This window comes from Ranitomeya imitator, chromosome 7 (assembly GCF_032444005.1).
Source record: "Ranitomeya imitator isolate aRanImi1 chromosome 7, aRanImi1.pri, whole genome shotgun sequence".
NCBI lineage: Eukaryota > Metazoa > Chordata > Amphibia > Anura > Dendrobatidae > Ranitomeya > Ranitomeya imitator.
Window position 1 is genome coordinate 67,770,631 of NC_091288.1, and position 20,432 is coordinate 67,791,062.

At 43.0% G+C, this 20,432-nt stretch overlaps 1 protein-coding gene across 9 annotated transcripts in view; it reads left to right on the plus strand.

Moving 5' to 3' along the window:
* IKZF2 (IKAROS family zinc finger 2) overlaps positions 1 to 20,432 on the plus strand; it is a 101,391-nt gene that overhangs the window by 52,964 nt on the left and 27,995 nt on the right. For 5 of the 9 annotated variants that reach the window (XM_069733418.1, XM_069733414.1, XM_069733415.1 and 2 more), the window contains exon 4: positions 13,904 to 14,170. In XM_069733418.1, the coding sequence (XP_069589519.1) occupies positions 13,904 to 14,170 (267 nt within the window). The remainder of the gene's footprint in view (positions 1 to 13,903; positions 14,171 to 20,432) is intronic. The other 4 variants (XM_069733417.1, XM_069733419.1, XM_069733416.1 and 1 more) reach the window with 1 other exon arrangement.

Here is a 20,432-nt window from a genome sequence, read left to right on the forward strand (position 1 = left end):
TGGTCTAACTGTTTGTGCAGACACATGCACATATGTTGCCTTCTGGAGGTCATTTTGCAGGGCTCTGGCAGTGCTCCTCCTGTTCCTCCTTGCACAAAGGCGGAAGTAGCAGTCCTGCTGCTGGGTTGTTGCCCTCCTACAGCCCCCTCCACATCTCCTGGTATACTGGCCTGTCTCCTGGTAGCACCTCCAGCCTCTGGACACTATGCTGACAGACACAGCAAACCTTCTTGCCACAGCTCGCATTGATGTGCCATCCTGGATGAGCTGCACTACCTGAGCCATTTGTGTGGGTTGTAGAGTCCGTCTCATGCTACCATGAGTGTGAAAGCACAACCAATATTCAAAAGTGACCAAAACTCAGTACCAATGCTTTCTGGCTGATGATGTGGTCCCCGCCTGCAGAACCACTCCTTTATTGAGGGTGTCTTGACAATTGCCAATAATTTCCATCTGTTGTCTATTCCATTTACACAACAGCATGTCAAATTGATTGTCAAACAGTGTTGCTTCCTAAGTGGACAGTTTGCTTTCACAGAAGTTTGATATGACAGTTATTTTCTGTTAAGTGTCCCCCTTATGTTTTTGAGCAGTGAGTGTGTGTGTGTATATATATATATATATATGTATATATATATATATATATATATATATATATATATACATACACACACACACACACACACACACACACACACACACACACACACACTCTCTATCTATCTATCTATCTATCTATCTATCTATCTATATATATATATATATATATATATATATATATATATTCTATATCTATATTATAGTGGAACACCTCTCCATAAATGTCAGTCACCTGCACGATAATAAACACCTCAACAAACAAGGGGTCAGACTCCTGGCCAAAGAGGTGAAGGACATCGTGCTAAACAGAGACCCCAGGCCTGGATTCAACAGTCGCCATAATCACACTGAAAGACCCCCGAGAACGAAAAATCAGAAAACCCCAATGCTACCTCCTGAAGCTGGAAACAAAGCTCTTCACCCAGTGTCAGACCATCAGAGGTGGAGACCTCCACGGAGGGGACCACCGAGCCCACACAGACACATGCAGAGCAGAGATAGGGATGAGATAAAGAACCTGCTCAATGCACTGTGCAGCAGACTAATGTGACTGGATGGAACCAAGCACTTCTATAAAACAGTCAGAAATCCAGTTTGTCCCACACAGCCATACTCATTACAAGGTATATACACACAAAATACACAGAAGAATGTCTTCACTTACAATCAGCAGCTGGAATATTCAGGGTCTCAACGCCTCAACCTTTGGATCTAAAACAAAGGACCCTGATTTTATACAAAGTCTGAAAAATATAGACATTCAGATCCTCCTGGAAACATGGACCAGAGCCGAAAACGAATCACTGGTGCCTATTGGATACAAGGAATTCTGGGTCCATGCCCAGAAAAATAAAAACATCAAACCGGGCCGGGGCTCAGGAAGAGTAGTGATCTGGTATAAAGAGGATCTCCACCAGTACATCAAACCGGTGAAGAAAGGAGGCAGCCACATATGGATCAGAATCAGCAGCTCCATCCTCACTTGTCAGTCTGATGTCCACCTTTGTGCCACCTATATACCACCGCCAGAGTCCCCCTACTTCAATCCAGACTGCTTCAAGATCTTACAAAGAGAAGCCGCCCATTATCAGGCCCTGGGCAAAGTTCTCATCTTTGGAGACATCAATGCAAGAACAGGGAGAGAGAGAGACTTCCTGACCATGAATGGAAACATCTACATACTTGGAGCAGAGAATGACGGCCAAGACCCTGTACACACTGAGAGAAACAGCTATGACAGCACAGTCAACAAAAGTGGCAGAAAGCTCCTGAACGTATGTAAAAGTTTAGGACTTCATATCCTTAATGGACGAAGCAAGGGTGACTCCTTAGGAAGGTATACACTAAACTCCCATGTAGGGAGGAGTGTAGTAGATTACGCCATTACAGATCTGAACCTGGCAGATGTTAGCGCCTTCTTAGTCACCCCACAAACGCACCTGTCAGACCACAGCCAACTTCTTCTGTACATGAAATCTACAGAGAAACCATCCACTCAGAAGCCACAGCAGAGCGGCCTCTTCACCCGGCCTCCATCCTATAAATGGTCCAAAATGTCGGCACTAAATTATAAAGAAGCTTCCAGCAGACCTGAAATACAGCGGATGCTCCACCACTTCTACAACCTCGAGTACATGCCAAACCCAGAGGGAGTGAGCCAAGCCGCAAAGGACCTCAACAATATATTCTACGCAATGGCCAGACTGTCCGACCTTAAAAAAGTCGACTACAAGAGACCAAAAGAAACACAGGTCAATGGCTGGTTTGACAGAGAAAAGCTGTACGGAAGACCCTGAGAACAGCCTCCAACAAGAAACACAGAGACCGCAACCACCTGGGCCTGAGGGAAGCTTATGACTCCATACAAAGGCAGTACAAAACCATCCTCAGGAGGAAGAAGCAGAGTTACATCTCTACCAAGCTTAACCAACTCCAAGACGCCCTCCAAGACAACTCCTTCTGGGAACTATGGAACTACATGGGCACCAAAGACAAGAAAAACAACAACCATATCCAAAATGGCAACCTTTGGCTCCAATACTTCAGAGACCTCTATAAAGACATTCCAAAGGAAGAACTGAGCCAAGAACAGGAAAACATAATGGTGAAACTAAAAGCGGTGGAGGAAAAAATCAAAAACTTCCAAAACCCGGTGGATACACCTATAACACTACAGGAAGTAGCCGAGAGACTCTCCTCTATAAGATGTAGAAAAGCTGGTGGCCTGGATGGAATCCTACCAGAAATGCTGAAGTTCAGCCCACCAGAAATACAGGCTGCAATGGTTAAACTCTTCAATATTGTGCTGAGTGCCGGCTACTTCCCTCGTACCTGGAACCAAGGCCTCATCACACACATCCACAAGAGTGGGGACAGGTATGACCCAGCCAACTACAGAGGCATATGTGTCAGCAGCAACCTGGGAAAACTGTTCAACAGTATCCTGAACAAGAGGATCCTCACCGAGCACAACGTCCTCAGCAAGAGCCAAGCAGGGTTCATGCCGAACCACCGCACCACTGACCACATCTATACTCTGCATAGCCTCATTCAGAGACACGTCTACAATACAAAGAATGGGAAGATATACACCTGCTTTGTGGACTTTAAAAAGGCCTTTGATTCAGTGTGGCACCCGGGCTTATTCCTGAAACTGCTGGAGAGCGGAATAGGAGGAAAGACCTACGATGTCATCAAAAGCTCCTACACCGAGAACCGCTGCAGCGTGAGTGTGAACGGCAGAAGAACGGCTTACTTCCAGCAGAGCCGTGGAGTCAGACAAGGCTGCAGCCTAAGTCCAATGCTCTTCAACATTTACATCAACGAGCTGGCTACCGCCCTGGAATCCTCCTCAGCACCAGGTCTCACCCTCCACGACGCTCAGGTGAAATTCCTGCTGTATGCAGATGACCTGCTGCTGCTGTCACCAACCGAGAAAGGCCTCCAGGACAACCTGAAAGTCCTAGAGAAATTCAGCTCCACCTGGGCTCTACCGGTCAACCTAAAGAAAACCAACACCGTGGTGTTCCAGAGGAGAAAGAGAAGATCAGCCCAGCACCCATCACTTGTCCTCAACAACTGCGACCTCACAGGAACGGACAAATATACCTACCTGGGCCTAGAGATTCAATGGTCAGGGAGCTTCAAACAAGCCATAGAGACCCTGAAAGACCAGGCCTGCAAAACCTTGTATGCCATTCAAAGGAAACTCTACCATCTGAAGACACCAGTGAGGGTCTGGCTAAAAATCTTCGACTCCATCATCGCCCCAATCCTCCTGTATGGCAGCAAAGTCTGGGGTCCTCACACCTACCCAGACTGGTCAAGGTGGGATTCCAGTCCAACAGAAATATTCCACCTGGAATTCTGCAAGCACCTTCTCCAGGTCCATCGGAGCACCTCCAGCAGTGCTTGTCGGGCCGAGCTGGGCAGATTCCCTCTACACCTAACAGTTCTAAAGAGGGCGCTGTCATTCCGGGCTCACCTGCATAGGAGCAATCCAAGCTCCCATCACCATAAAGCCCTGATACATGTAGGTGAAACGGAAAAACCAGAACCCTCGGAACAACCCAGCCAAACCCAACCGGACCAGAACACCAATCACAACAACCTGACAAAAGCCGGAATCAGGAAGATGGCAGACGAAGGCCAGGAGAGGTATGTCAGTGACTGGAAGAATGATATCATCAGCTCACAGAAACTGACCATGTACCGGAGCCTACAGAGAGACTACAGACTGGCCCCATATCTGGAGAAACTCCCGGACCCCAGAGATCGCAAGCTCCTGAGCCGATATAGACTCAGTGCCCAGTCTGGCCATCGAATGTGGCCGACACAGGCAGAACTACAAGCCCAGGGAGGAAAGACTGTGCCAACACTGTGATCAGGAGGCCATAGAGGACGAAACCCACTTCCTGCTACACTGCTCCAAATACTCAGCAGTGAGGGACACTCACTTCAGGAGACTCTCACATCTCTTCCCGGACTTGATCACTATGAAGGAGGAAGAGAAAAGATAGCGCAGTATGTGAGCGAATGTCATAGACTGCGAGAAAGAGAACTATGATGCCATGGATGTGCCCCATCCACCTCCCCTATGCCATGGGCTATAGCCCCCACCCTGGATCTGCCCCCATCCACCTTCCCCACAGCTCCTACCCAACATCCCCACAGACCCTATCCCTATTGCCTTTATACACTTGCTTTGGCAAAACTGATGTGCATTTGGTCCTGCCAATAAAGCTTCTTTGAATATCTCTCTCTCTATCTATCTATCTATCTATCTATATATATATATATATATATATCTATATATATAATTGCCTAAGGGTTTTTCCGTCTGTCTGTCTGTCTGTCTGTCCTGGAAATCCCACGTCTCTGATCGGTCGAGGCCGCCAGGCCTCGACCAATCAGCAACAGGCACAGCATCGACGTAGAAATCCCGCGCCTCTGATTGGTCGAGGCCTGGCGGCCTCGACCAATCAGCGACGGGCACAGCGACGATGATGTCATAAAGGACGTAGACATCCCGCGTCTCTGATTGGTCGAGGCCGCCAGGCCTCGACCAATCAGAGGCGCGGGATTTCTACGTCGATGCTGTGCCTGTTGCTGATTGGTCGAGGCCTGGCGGCCTCGACCGATCAGAGACGTGGGATTTCCAGGACAGACTGCCGCGAATTCTGGAATCATCATTGTCCATATACTACGGGGACATGCATATTCTAGAATACCCGATGCGTTAGAATCGGGCCACAATCTAGTGTGTGTATATATATATATATATATATATATATATATATATATATATATATATATATATATATATATATATATATATATATATATATATATATATATATATATATATATATATATATATATATATATACACACACACACAGTTAGGGCCAGATATATTTGGACAGTGACACAAGTTTTGTTATTTTAGCTGTTTGCAAAAACATGTTCAGAAATACAATTATATATATAATATGGGCTGAAAGTGCACACTCTCAGCTGCAATATGATAGTTTCCACATCCAAATCGGAGAAAGGGTTTAGGAATCATAGCTCTGTAATGCATAGCGTCCTCTTTTTCAAGGGACCAAAAGTAATTGGACAATGGACTCTAAGGGCTGCAATTAACTCTGAAGGCGTCTCCCTCGTTAACCTGTAATCAATGAAGTAGTTAAAAGGTCAGGGGTGGATTCCAGGTGTGTGGTTTTGCATTTGGAAGCTGTTGCTGTGAGCAGACAACATGCGGTCAAAGGAACTCTCAATTGAGGTGAAGCAGAACATCCTGAGGCTGAAAAAAAAGAAAAAATCCATCAGAGAGATAGCAGACATGCTTGGAGTAGCAAAATCAACAGTTGGGTACATTCTGAGAAAAAAGGAATTGACTGGTGAGCTTGGGAACTCAAAAAGGCCTGGGCGTCCACGGATGACAACAGTGGTGGATGATCGCCGCATACTTAATTTGGTGAAGAAGAACCCGTTCACAACATCAACTGAAGTCCAGAACACTCTCAGTGAAGTAGGTGTATCTGTCTCTAAGTCAACAGTAAAGAGAAGACTCCATGACAGTAAATACAAAGGGTTCACATCTAGATGCAAACCATTCATCAATACCAAAAATAGACAGGCCAGAGTTAAATTTGCAGAAAAACACCTCAAGAAGCCAGCTCAGTTCTGGAAAAGTATTCTATGGACAGATGAGACAAAGATCAACCTGTACCAGAATGATGGGAAGAAAAAAGTTTGGAGAAGAAGGGGAACGGCACATGATCCAAGGCACACCACATCCTCTGTAAAACATGGTGGAGGCAACGTGATGGCATGGGCATGCATGGCTTTCAATGGCACTGGGTCACTTGTGTTTATTGATGACATAAGAGCAGACAAGAGTAGCCGGATGAATTCTGAAGTGTACTGGGATATACTTTCAGCCCAGATTCAGCCAAATGCTGCAAAGTTGATTGGACGGCGCTTCATAGTACAGATGGACAATGACCCCAAACATACATCCAAAGCTACCCAGGAGTTCATGAGTGCCAAAAAGTGGAACATTCTGCAATGGCCAAGTCAATCTCCAGATCTAAACCCAATTGAGCATGCATTTCACTTGCTCAAATCCAGACTTAAGACGGAAAGACCCACAAACAAGCAAGACCTGAAGGCTGCGGCTGTAAAGGCCTGGCAAAGCATTAAGAAGGAGGAAACCCAGCGTTTGGTGATGTCCATGGGTTCCAGACTTAAGGCAGTGATTGCCTCCAAAGGATTTGCAACAAAATATTGAAAAGAAAAATATTTTGTTTGGGTTATGTTTATTTGTCCAATTACTTTTGACCTCCTAAAATGTGGAGTGTTTGTAAAGAAATGTGTACAATTCCTACATTTTCTATCAGATATTTTTGTTCAACCCTTCAAATTAAACGTTACAATCTGCACTTGAATTCTGTTGTAGAGGTTTCATTTCAAATCCAATGTGGTGGCATGCAGAGCCCAACTCGCGAAAATTGTGTCACTGTCCAAATATTTCTGGCCCTAACTGTATGTGTGTGTGTGTGTGTATATATATATATATATATATATATATATATATATATATATATATTATATATATTTAGATTGCGGCCCGATTCTAACGAATCGGGTATTCTAGAATATGCATGTCCCCGTAGTATATGGACAATGATGATTCCAGAATTCGCGGCAGACTGTGCCCGTCGCTGATTGGTCGAGGCAACCTTTATGACATCATCGTCGCCATGGCAACCATTATGACATCTACGTCGATACTGTGCCCGTCGCTGAATCAGAAACGTGAGATTTCTACGTCCTTTGACATCATCGTCGCTGTGCCCGTTGCTGATTGGTCGAGGCCTGGCGGCCTCGACCAATCAGAGAGGCGGGATTTCTACGTCGATGCTGTGCCGGTCTCTGATTGGTCGATCAGAGACGCGGGATTTCCAGGACAGACAGAAAGACAGACAGAAAAACATATATATATATATATATATATATATATATATATATATATATATATATATATATATATATATATATATATATATATTTTTTTTTTTATTTATACCGGTAATTCTGCAGCCACTTAGTGTAAAATCACAGCAGGAGCCGACAGCATAGAGTAAATGGAGTACATGCAGTAGATACAGATGTCAGTGACAAATACAATTTTAGTACAGTGTGTACAGCTTACTGTACATGTATTTAATTAATGAAATATTATTTTTCTGAAAAAAATGGCTTGGGCTCCCACGTAATTTTTGTAACCAGCAGAGGGAAAGCCGATGGCTGGGGTCTGATGTTTATAGCCTGGCTAGGGGGTAACACCCCTGGAGCTTCCCAGGCTATTAATATCAGCTTGTAACTTTATACTTATCCTTTACTGGCTATTAAAATGTGGGACCCTAAAAAAATGCTAAAAACATCAGCTCTCAAACACCCTAGAATAGGTGCATCTTTAAGATGTGCTAGTTCTGGCGTTTAGCCTCACTCTTCCTACTTGCCCTCTTGTGATGGTTAGGGGGGTTGATGTCACCGTTGTATTTTCAGGTGATATTAAGCCCCGAGGTTAGTAATGGAGAGGCATCAATAAGACACCCCCATTACTAACCCCATAGTCATATCGTATAAACACGCACACGCACAATAATGTCCTTTAATTGAAAGAATGACACCGACTCCTTTAATAAATTTTAATTAAGCCATAATTACGACCTCGCCCATTCCACCAACGCCATTGTCTAATGCAAAAGAGTTAAAAAAAAACAAAAAAAAAAACAAAAAAACACGATATTCCTCACCTTTCCGCAGAGATGATGATAATCCATTTGTCCCACAACGTGTTTATCTCTGCTACATCTAGATGGCAGGCTGCATGGTTGCATGATTCGACCATACAGCCTGTCATCCAGCAAATATACTGAGCATTGTGTGCTCAGTGTCTCCCTGTGAACTCCTATTGCCGCGCCCCCACATAAGGGCAATGGGGTACTCAGTACCGGGTCCTTCAGTTCCCTCAGCTGGGATGTCACGGTGGCCCGACCCGGACCGTGGCCCTATGAGGGGCGCCCAAATAAATAGGGGGAAATAGTTTGTAGATAATGGTAGTGTTCGTGACGCCACCTGTGGTATTCGTTCAGGGTGACAGACACTGCTTAGGGGTCCGCTAGGGTGATGGAATGGCAGCTAGATGGTATATCTTCCCACAGGTGAAGTATATCCCCAGGGCTTCCCAGAATTGTAGATGTTGATGGTGGATGGTGCAAGGCGGGGTGTATAATGAGGACACAATGGGTGCAGTCTCTTTACCTTTACTGAAGGCTACAGCATCCACAGTCCAGAGTGCCGGATGACAGAGTAGGCAGAGTCCGGCCGGTCTGATGGCAATTCCAGAGTCCCCTTTTCCAGGTGGAAATCCGTAGCCTTCCCCTTGCGCACAGTAACGTAGTAGGTCCCTACGTGCATTAGCTCCCATAGGGTCCTCACTCTTGTTACTCTTCTCTCTGTCCCCCAGATGGATAGGACAAACCCGTATGATGGTGGTGGCCTGAGGCTATTTTATAGTGACCCTAGCGTCGCCCTTCCTCCGCGTTGCCACTTTGTCTGCTTAGGTTCTTAGGTTGGACAGCCAACTTGGAATCAACTGTCTTGCCGGTCTCTGAAGTAAAGCGTAGAGTCTATTACTCCCTCGGTGTTCTGGCCACCGGTTCTGTGGGTGGCAGCCTGCTTCTAGCTGGTCTCCCACTGGTGTTTTACTCCTGTTGCTACGACTTCGGTGCTCACTCACTACGGCACACTTCCTTTCTTGTCCTTTCCTAGGAGGCTGCCGCATGGGTTGCAGGCGCAGCTCCGTATCCTTCTTTTTTTTTTTTTCCTGGGCCGAGCCCAGTCTGCTCCTCTCCTCTCCTCCTCCTGGCTCCTTCTCCCACTGCTCTCCATCCAGCTTCTCTCTCACTTCCTAACCAACCCCCAGTTTTACCCAAGTGTGAAGAGTGGCCTAATAGATAGAACCCTTTTGCTCCCCCTTGTGGCCGGCGTGTGAAGTGTGTGTGTGGCTGTGATACCTGGCAGGGTGAACTCCTTTGGTGCCATCAGACGTAACATCACTCCCCCAAGTGGAAGAACGACATTACTGCAACGACCAGGACTCTGGGGCGCTGCACTATTATCTGTCCGATGGCACCGAGAGCTTGACAAAGTTCTACTGCTCGCAGTGCCACCAGACAGGTCCTGGGAGTTCACGGCTAATGAACTCACTTCAGCTAACTGACGTCAACTGGAGCACAGTGGGAAAATTTCCCACAGCACTCGCGCTGACATCAGATGTAAATCGAATGCTAGGTGTGAAAAATCGGATTGTAGTCGCATGACACTTGCATTATTACACTTGTGTGACTCTCGATTTTTCATACGTTTAGTGTGACTCTGGCCTAAGGCGTATTCACAGTGCAGCTTCCTAGAAGTCACACCAGCCTTCTGCTATGTCCTTAGAAATGGATGGCAAATGGCTAGCATTATTGTTAATAGACTCTAAGAAAAGGCAAACCATTTCTATTTAACTTGCACTGTTGCCGCCGAAGCCACTGACACCTACAAGTCTTGTTTCCATGTGGAAAAATGCTGCTTTTTGTTTTTGCAGGTATCTGCACTAAAATGTGCAATAGCAATCTGTATTTTGTTGTTACATTTTTGCTGGGTGTTTTTTCTTTTATGCATCTTTCGTCTTTTTTTTTTTTTATATATACTTTTTTTGGGCCGATTTGACAAGGGCAGCACTTTTTTTTCAGGGTACCTGACAGCTGATACATGCTCGAAGCTTGACCTAGACTTATACTAGGGAGTCAAAACAATGCCGAAGTCTATGTACCGTATTTGTGATGCCACTATGAAGCAAGTTGATCATTGGCTGCTGAAGCCACTTTCTTTTATTTTAATTTTTTTCAGGTGGGGGGGCATCCCACATTTGGCTTCTGGGCATCCCACATTTGGCTTCTGGGCATCTACATGGTAATGAAGCTTGGTGCTGTCTCAACTCTACTATTGTTATCCATTGGGGAGTCTATGTCCATTTTGTTGGAGTTAAAGTTAGTATAAAATAAACCGACTCCTAAAATATATATAATAAATTGGGTTCAGTAATTCAGTGGAGGATGTGCTGTAAATGTTTTCATAATAATTTTGGAAACTTCTAAAATTTCCTATAAATGTCTGTTCTGTTCCTGATCTAAGGATCTGGGCTTTTAGTTGACATGAATCTGTGCTGCACTTTGTTCATGCTCAGTAGTGACCAGTGCTGAGGACTTGGGGAGTTGAAGGATTGGCATACCAACTCCACAGTCCTGGCAGAAACGTTTGGGTTGTGTTTTTAAAAACTCATTTTAATTTTTTACATGCATTTTTTTCCCTCCTGTTCTTATGTAAGCCACTTTGCTTGAGCAGTTAAAAGCAACAGATTTTCTGCACAGAAGAGGCAACGATAAGAATGTACCGTAGCATTCATGCAACGTCACAACGTGGCCTTAAGTAGCAGCTTCTTAGAAAATACTATTGGAGTGCTGTATGGGACCTCAGTTTGAGGCTTGGTCCACTTTTTGTTATGTAAATGTGTAATGCCACAGGCATTCATTGGGCAACAGTCAAAAGATGGCACAACTTTTTTTTTAATATGGATTAGTGGGAGACAAGTATCTACAGATCTAAATCAGGCATTTAGAGATCCAAATTTAGGATTTTCTCCATCTTTTCTAGAACCTGTGGATCACACACCGTTTTTGTTTTTTTTATTTAGACACACAAAAAATGAAATTGCAAAGAATTACAATTTATGTGCCTTTATATCTCTTAATAAAATGGAAAGTAAAGGATATTGTCATTTTTCTGCCATATTGTTTTGTAATAGTCGGGTGTATGACCAGGTGTCTTATAATACAGGTCTTGTTGATTCTGTAGTTCCCGCAGAGTGGTAAACCGGGTCACATTCACAGTACACGTTCCATGTACCGTATGTGCCTGTATTATTATTGTACAGGTACGGTAGAGTCTGTCTAGCTGCGAGGAGATCCCTCTTGCAGTATTTATCCTCTATGGAGATCTGCTGTTCGCCTTTCCATCCCAGTGGGAGAGGATACAGGCACACAACAAGCACTGACGGCAGGATCTATAAGTGGAAGGATGGAGATGTGCTAAGCAGGAGCCCGGGGCTACATGAGGTTAGGCTTCACTCCTTCCTGCGCTGCCAACGACCCTGCACTCTTACTTGTGGGCTTCTACGCGCACACCACAAGGAGAGGGGCAAACAACTTGCAGAATACACCTGGCAGATGTTCTGTCCTACTGGAGGAGAGCCAAAAAGTAGCGTGATGAGACCATACGGTGAGAAGTTGGGAGCAAGAAACAGTCAACTCTCTGCGAGAGTAATCTTGAATCTTTTGAGGCTTGTTTGTTTCGTTTCTTTTTTTTTTTTTTTTTTAATTAATCCTGGCATAATGTTAGAGCATCCACTTATTTTATACAGACCATGTTTTTCTGAAAAATATTATACTACTTTATTGCAATGTATTTACATTTCCATTTGATTTTAACTTACAGTATGTATAATTTTAGGCAAAATTAGGATTTGGTCTTATTGCTGGTAAAGACTATCTACTACTTATTTTTAGGCATGTAGGGATAACCTTTGATAATTAAATCAATGTCTACTAAGTCATTGTTGGTCTACTCTGCATAGAGGTGTGTGTTTTTTGTTTTTTTTTTGTTTTGTTTTTCTTTTTTATGGCAGTTTTATTTTTTCTTAAAACATGCTAAAGTCAAGATTGTATATAATCTTTCAAAATATAAAATTCTAGAGCTCATTATTCTTCTTAGTTTCCCAGTATGACGCTCCTGGGCACCAATACAAAAAAGTAATGTTGCCACATGGCAATTACTTTAATGTCTAAGTACTGTGGTCCTCCACATCTTTGAACCTTATTTAAAATTATTTGTATTGTGGATGAGTTGGTTCCCAGCAGTCCTCCACATTTTTTTTTTATCACCTAGCTGCACTGCCATGTGCTTGATTGATATCAGCCATACTCAGTCACTGTTGGCAGTGCTGAGCAGATGTTAATCAATCATATAGGGGTGGCGCTAGGCAGAGGATTGATGCCCTAACTGCAAATCGGCAGGCACCCCAGTACACTTGTGCCCAGGAAGGTATGTATAAACTTGCCTATTTACCCAGCCAGCAATGTAATCCGTTTTAAGCTTGGTGACCTATCGGGAGCCCAAAGGTCACCATCGTGCGCCTAGCCTAGAGTTTAGGGAATGTATCGGAAGATTTCCTACATATTGCACACACATGCATGTTCTCTAGAATGATCCAGAAAAATTATATTATATATTTCAGCTTTTGATAACTGTGGAATTAGTCAGCCAAAGCGAGAAGCAAGATCCAATTCCTAGAGGTTCAGCCCCCCCTTTTCAGCTAGATCTAAGATGTTTTCATCTCGTCTCAAAGACTCTGTATAAATATATTTGGTGTTGTGTTTTAGATTATTGCTACTTAATAATTGTAAATATTTTTTTTTTTTTTTTTAATAGTGATACATTATGGTGTTACTGGTTGTGCTCTTACATACCAGATATGTATGTACCTTTTGATCAAGCCAAAGGGCTTTGAGGTCTCCTCAGTTTCATGAACTCCTTGGCCAGTAACTTGAAGAGACCGAGTTCACAGTCCCTTCCAATGTTATGACTCTGAACTCATTCAGACTCCAGGGACTTCCTGCTAGAAAATTGGTCCAAGTCTCAACAGTTTGGCCAGTGTCCACTTTTATAGTTTGGTCTTGGTTCCATCAGTTTTGTTTCTTGGGTGAGGAAAATAGGTTCTCCACCTTTTCCAAATTAGCAGTCCATGAAAAGCGTACAGCGCTCATGGCATCTGAGTACTGTCTGTTTTTTTTTTTCCCTCTGACTGGCATTGCCAATTTTCATCTTGACACTCAAATCAATATTGGACATGCTTTAGCAATTTTGCACAGACCACTTGGTCCTCGAAAAATCACAACCATGGGAAATGGCCCCATGCACTATTATAAGTATACGGAAAGCACTTGTATGCAAAAAAAAGGATCTTTGAAGGAGCCTTTATTTGTATAAATGACTTTAGGTTAAATTTCTCTACATTTTAAGAAGCCTGTTGTATACTAAGTGCTTGATCCTTTCTTTCTATAGGTGGTTTCACCCTGCATTCCTAGGGTACTGATTGGCATATATATAATTTTTTTTCTTTTTCTAGCAAACTCTGTGAAGTTAGAGATGCATAGCGATGAGGAAGGAGACCGAAAGACGCTTCGTCGCGACACACCACTACAGTCACAGGATGATGAGAGCGGACTGGAAGAATCTGTAGCTGACACCAATGGGATCTCTGACAGCCGCATGAGCCAGGATATGTCTCTGGACGGCGGAATCCGGCTTCCGAATGGTAAACTGAAATGTGACGTCTGTGGCATGATTTGCATTGGCCCCAATGTGCTAATGGTCCATAAGAGGAGTCATACGGGTAAGCAGCCAGAAGCCAAATTGCCTGTTGAATCTGATATTAATATTACCTGATACTATTGCCTGTCATTGCTTACATGTTGTACCCTTTGCAAGACTCCATAATGTTACCAAAAAATGTAAAGAAGCAGACAATGTATTAGTTTTGTAATTTTTTTTTTTGCAATCAGTTTACTCACCGTAGGTTCCTCTAATATAGAGATTGCAATAAAATAAGTTACCACTTTAAAATGATTAGGATTAGGTATATTTAAGACGTTGAATAGGACTTTGGTTTCTAGAAAAGTTGGGCGACGGTCAATACAGTTCCTATGGGTGTTGTCACCAGCTTTTCAGAGTCCAGAATGGCAAATGCTGGAGATATATTCTCTCTCTGTAGGGCATATACCGTAATACCATTTTGTGGTTATCGTTGCCTTTTTGTTAATCCGAGCACCATTGAAAATAGACATTGTGTATAGTTGAGCAGTAATGAAAACTCCTGTCTGCCCCCAAACATGAATTATGGATAGTCCTTACCGATTATCCACTATATAAAATTATCTTACGAAACATCCTCTGAGATAAATTCTAAGTGGCCTTTATAAGACCTCTCGGTAAAGGTCATGGACCCCGTTGGCTGCCTTTAGAATTGTTGATTCTTTCTTGACTTTTAATAATGTTAAAATTGGCTGAAAATTTAAAAAAAAATGAGCTACTACTGTCCTCTTTGGAATAATCCTTCTAATCTGAGATGGGGAAATAGAAGCTGAATTAGCCTTCCAGTAGAGTTGTATCCAAAATCTTGTGAGGCATGATGAAGCCTGTCATAATAACTAAAATAATGATTACCGAATATTGTGTGAAAGTTCTGTATAGCTCATTGCCATAGTGAGTGTTGTCTGCATTGTTTTTCGAGCAAAGTGCTAGTTTTGGGTAAATGGATACGGGTGAGAAAATGTATGTTTTGTATATACTGGTACCAACACTTCAGTCTTGTCAGGTACAGCATGGCTATAGCGCTAGTCTTTGTTTGGCTATCATTCACGGATTTATTTAACGTGGGCAATAATTTGTGGTCAACGCTTTATTCAGGTTCTAACATTAATAATCTAATGACTTATCTGACCCTATTAGGCTGGGGCTATATGGCGACGTGTTATGTTACTATATTAGAGCTTTGATTTTGCTGCAAATAAAATTATTGTAGGCAATTTATCTGCAACTTGGCCAAGTCTGTGGCACGTGACTTGTCACCGGCCACAGAACATCCAAAAAATTTCTAAACCTATGCAAATCTGCACTGCAGTATGTTGCAGGAAACATCCATTATTGCAATGTGTCAGTGCGATACATGTCGCCATGAAGTCTTAAGCCTAAATCCAACACGAATTACGTTTTTGCAATGAATCTAAAGGAGTATTCTGCAATTACTATCTATGGTTCCTATAACTGATCACTGACTCGGATCCTCATGTTCCTTGATGCTCCAGTTGTATACTATGGTTGTCCATGCTATTCATGGATTTATGCTATGTGATTTTTCCTTTAGCCTCAGTCCCAAATTTCTATATTTGGAGACTGTAATGCATCTTACCATATTGTAGATGCAAACCAGAACACATTCAGTGCTTGGTATGAGCCATGTAGTAACTCGTTGACCACTTTTATAGTTCTGGGTAGAACCATTTCTTCTTGACTGTCAAAATGTACCATATTTATTTTTTTTGTGCTATTAATCCCAAGCAGAAGAGAGAAATATTCCAGTTTTTTCTGTTGCATCTGGATTGACAGCTACTTTTTCATGTTGCAATTCTCCTGTTCCAACACATACCAGAGGTGCTCTGTTTTTGACTGAGATCTATTGATTGTAGGGGTCATAAAAGGGAACCTGCAGATATAGGGTTAATCTTCAGTCGTTCTGAACCTGCCCTGTGCCCACACTGAGAGCCCCTTTGCCAGGGGGAAATTTACTCTATTCCCAACTCCTCCCCCAGCAGCGTTCGTCTTCCAATTACGGAGGCGGTGCTGGCACCGCTTCAGTCACCGCTCTGTGTTGGAGAGCGCCATCATTGGACAGTTTGAGAGCACTATATTAACCTGCGGATTAACCCCATGTCTGCAGGTTAATAGCATTTTTTCATGTGACAGGTTCCCTTTAACCCCTCTGTGACCTTAGACGTACTATCCCGTCGAGGTGCCCTGGGCTTATCTGACCCTGGACGGGATAGTACGTCATAGCGATCGGCAGCGCTCACGGGGGGAGCGCCGCCGATCGCAGCTGACATCCGGCACTATGTGCCAGGAGCAGTCACGGACCGCCCCCGGCACATTAACCCCTGGCACACCGCGATCAAACATGATCGCGATGTGCCGGCGGTGCAGGGAAGCACCGCACAGGGAGGGGGCTCCCTGCGGGCTTCCCTGAGCCCCCCGCAGCAATGCGATGTGATCGCGTTGCTGCGGGGGTCTTACCTCCCTCCCTCCCTGCTCGAGCCCCGGATCCAAGATGGCCGCGGATCCGGGTCCTGCAGGGAGGGAGGTGGCTTCACAGAGCCTGCAGCACTCTGAGACAGATCAGTGATCTGACAGAGTGCTGTGCACACTGTCAGATCACTGATCTGTGATGTCCCCCCCTGGGACAAAGTAAAAAAGTAAAAAAAAAAATTTTCCAAATGTGTAAAAAAAAAAAAATATTCCAAAATAATGAAAAAAAAAAAAATATTATTCCCATAAATACATTTCTTCATCTAAATAAAAAAAAAACCAATAAAACTACACATATTTAGTATCGCCGCGTCCGTAACGACCCGACCTATAAAACTGTCCCACTAGTTAACCCCTTCAGTAAACACCGTAAGAAAAAAAAAAAAAAACGAGGCAAAAAACAACGCTTTATTATCATACCGCCGAACAAAAAGTGGAATAACACGCGATCAAAAGGACAGATATAAATAACCATGGTACCGCTGAAAACGTCATATTGTCCCGCAAAAAACGAGCTACCATACAGCATCATCAGCAAAAAAATAAAAAAGTTATAGTCCTGAGAATAAAGCGATGCAAAAATAATTATTTTTTCTGTAAAATAGTTTTTATCGTATAAAAGCGCCAAACCATAAAAAAATGATATAAATGAGGTGTCGCTGTAATCGTACTGACCCGAAGAATAAAACTGCTTCATCAATTTTACCAAACGCGGAACGGTATAAACGCCTCCCCCAACAGAAATTCATGAATAGCTGGTTTTTGGTCATTCTTCCTCACAAAAATCAGAATAAAAAGCGATCAAAAAATGTCACGTGCCCGAAAATGTTTTCAATAAAAACGTCAACTCGTCCCGCAAAAAACAAGACCTCACATGACTCTGTGGACCAAAATATGGAAAAATTATAGCTCTCAAAATGTGGTATTGCAAAAAATATTTTTTGCAATAAAAAGCGTCTTTCAGTGTGTGACGGCTGCCCATCATAAAAATCTGCTAAAAAACTCGCTATAAAAGTAAATCAAACCCCCCCTTCATCACCCCCTTAGTTAGGGGAAAAAAAATGTATTTATTTCCATTTTCCCATTAGGGCTAGGGTTAGGGCTAGGGTTAGGATTAGGGTTAGGGTTAGGGCTAGGGTTAGGGTTGGGGCTACAGTTAGGGTTGGGGCTAAAGTTAGGGTTTAGATTACATTTACAGTTGGGAATAGGGTTGGGATTAGGGTTAGGGGTGTGTCTGGGTTAGAGGTGTGGTTAGGGTTACTGTTGGGATTAGGGTTAGGGGTGTGTTTAGATTAGGGTTTCAGTTATAATTGGGGGGTTTCCACTGTTTTGGCACATCAGGGGCTCTCCAAACACGACATGGCGTCCGATCTCAATTCCAGCCAATTCTGCGTTGAAAAAGTAAAACAGTGCTCCTTCCCTTCCGAGCTCTCCTGTGTGCCCAAACAGGGGTTTACCCTCACATATGGGGTATCAGCGTACTCAGGACAAATTGGACAACAACTTTTGTGGACCAATTTCTCCTGTTACCCTTGGGAAAATACAAAACTGGGGGCTAAAAAATAATTTTTGTGGGAAAAAAAAATATTTTTTATTTTCACGGCTCTGCGTTATAAACTGTAGTGAAACACTTGGGGGTTCAAAGTTCTCACAACACATCTAGATAAGTTCATTGAGGGGTCTAGTTTCCAATATGGGGTCACTTGTGGGGGGTTTCTACTGTTTAGGTACATTAGGGGCTCTGCAAACGCAATGTGACGCCTGCAGACCAATCCATCTAAGTCTGCATTCCAAATGATGCTCCTTCCCTTCCGAGCCCTCCCATGCGCCCAAACGGTGGTTCCCCCCCCCACATATGGGGTATCAGCGTACTCAGGACAAATTGGACAACAACTTTTGAGGTCCAATTTCTTCTCTTACCCTTGGAAAAATAAAAAATTGGGGGCAAAAATATAATTTTTGTGAAAAAATATGATTTTTTATTTTTACGGTTCTGCATTATAAACTTCTGTGAAGCACTTGGTGGGTCAAAGTGCTCACCACACCTCTAGATAAGTTCCTTAGGGGGTCTACTTTCCAAAATGGTGTCACTTGTGGGGGGTTTCAATGTTTAGGCACATCAGTGACTCTCCAAACGCAACATGGCGTCCCATCTCAATTCCTGTCAATTTTGCATTGAAAAGTCAAACGGCGCGCCTTCCCTTCCGAGCTCTCCCATGCGCCCAAACAGTGGTTTACTGCCACATATGGGGTATCAGCGTACTCATGACAAATTGGACAACAACTTTTGGGGTCCATTTTCTCCTGTTACCCTTGGTAAAATAAAACAAATTGGAGCTGAAGTAAATTTTTTGTGTAAAAAAGTTAAATGTTCATTTTTATTTAAACATTCAAAAAATTCCTATTAAACACCTGAAGGGTTAATAAACTTCTTGAATGTGGTTTTGAGCACCTTGAGGGGTGCAGTTTTTAGAATGGTGTCACACTTGGGTATTTTCTATCATATAGACCCCTCAAAATGACTTCAAATGAGATGTGGTCCCTAAAAAAAAATGGTGTTGTAAAAATGAGAAATTGCTGGTCAACTTTTAACCCTTATAACTTCCTAACAAAAAAAAAATTTGGTTCCAAAATTATGCTGATGTAAAGGAGACATGTGGGAAATGTTACTTATTAAGTATTTTGTGTGACATATCTCTGCGATTTAATTGCATAAAAATTCAAAGTTTGAAAATTGCGAAATTTTCAAAATTTTCGCCAAATTTCCGTTTTTTTCACAAATAAACGCAGGTACTATCAAAGAAATTTTACCACTATCATGAAGTACAATATGTCACGAGAAAACAATGTCAGAATCACCAGGATCCGTGGAAGCGTTCCAGAGTTATAACCTCATAAAGGGACAGTGGTCAGAATTGTAAAAATTGGCCTGGTCATTGACGTGCAAACCACCCTTGGGGGTAAAGGGGTTAAAATAAACCAAAGTTTATTGTAATCCTTGGTGACCTGCACTTGGTATGTCGGCATTCCTTGTTCAAATCACACTTATTCTTTGCGCTTAGAATCCATATAGGTTACTACAGCGCAAAAAATAAAAAAGTATGTAATAAAATCCAAGGGGTTCTTTACAACTATTTCCATCATTGGCTCACAAAACCTACAACATTTCAATCCTATATGGGGGTCCTTGATGGTTTGACCATATATAAAGTCTTTGGTAAGGACCCCATATAGAGTTGAAACGTCATTTCTTTTGTAAGCTGCTGATGGAACGTGCAGTGATACACTTTTTGAAGAATCCTGCCTTTTTTATTTTCGGCATGTGACCTGTTGTTTTATCCTGCTAGAATTAGTTGCTAGATTATTGGTAGACTATGGCCATTTCTCCACCATCATTGGCATCATCAGTCCAAACCCTTCATACATGGAAGGGTGGAGAGCTCATTTTTGGTTGGCCTGTGCCAGGTGAGGCCGCTTTTTTTTTTTGTTTGTTTGTTTGTTTTTTAAACTGAAAACCTAGCGTGTGGCATTTTGCAGTTGTAGTCCTTGTACCTGACGGCTGTATTGTGCGCTCAGAGATGCTCCTCCGCATACCACTCTTGTGACGCATGGATATCTGAGATACTGTCACTTGTCATCTTGAACTAATCTGGCCATTTTTTTTCTAAACTGTCATTATCAGGGCGTCATTGCTAACAAGACTGCCACTCACCGGTTGCTTTATGTTGCACGCTATGCAACCTGTAGAGACTGTTATTCTGCTTTTGGTGTGACAATGACTGATCCCCTTGACCATA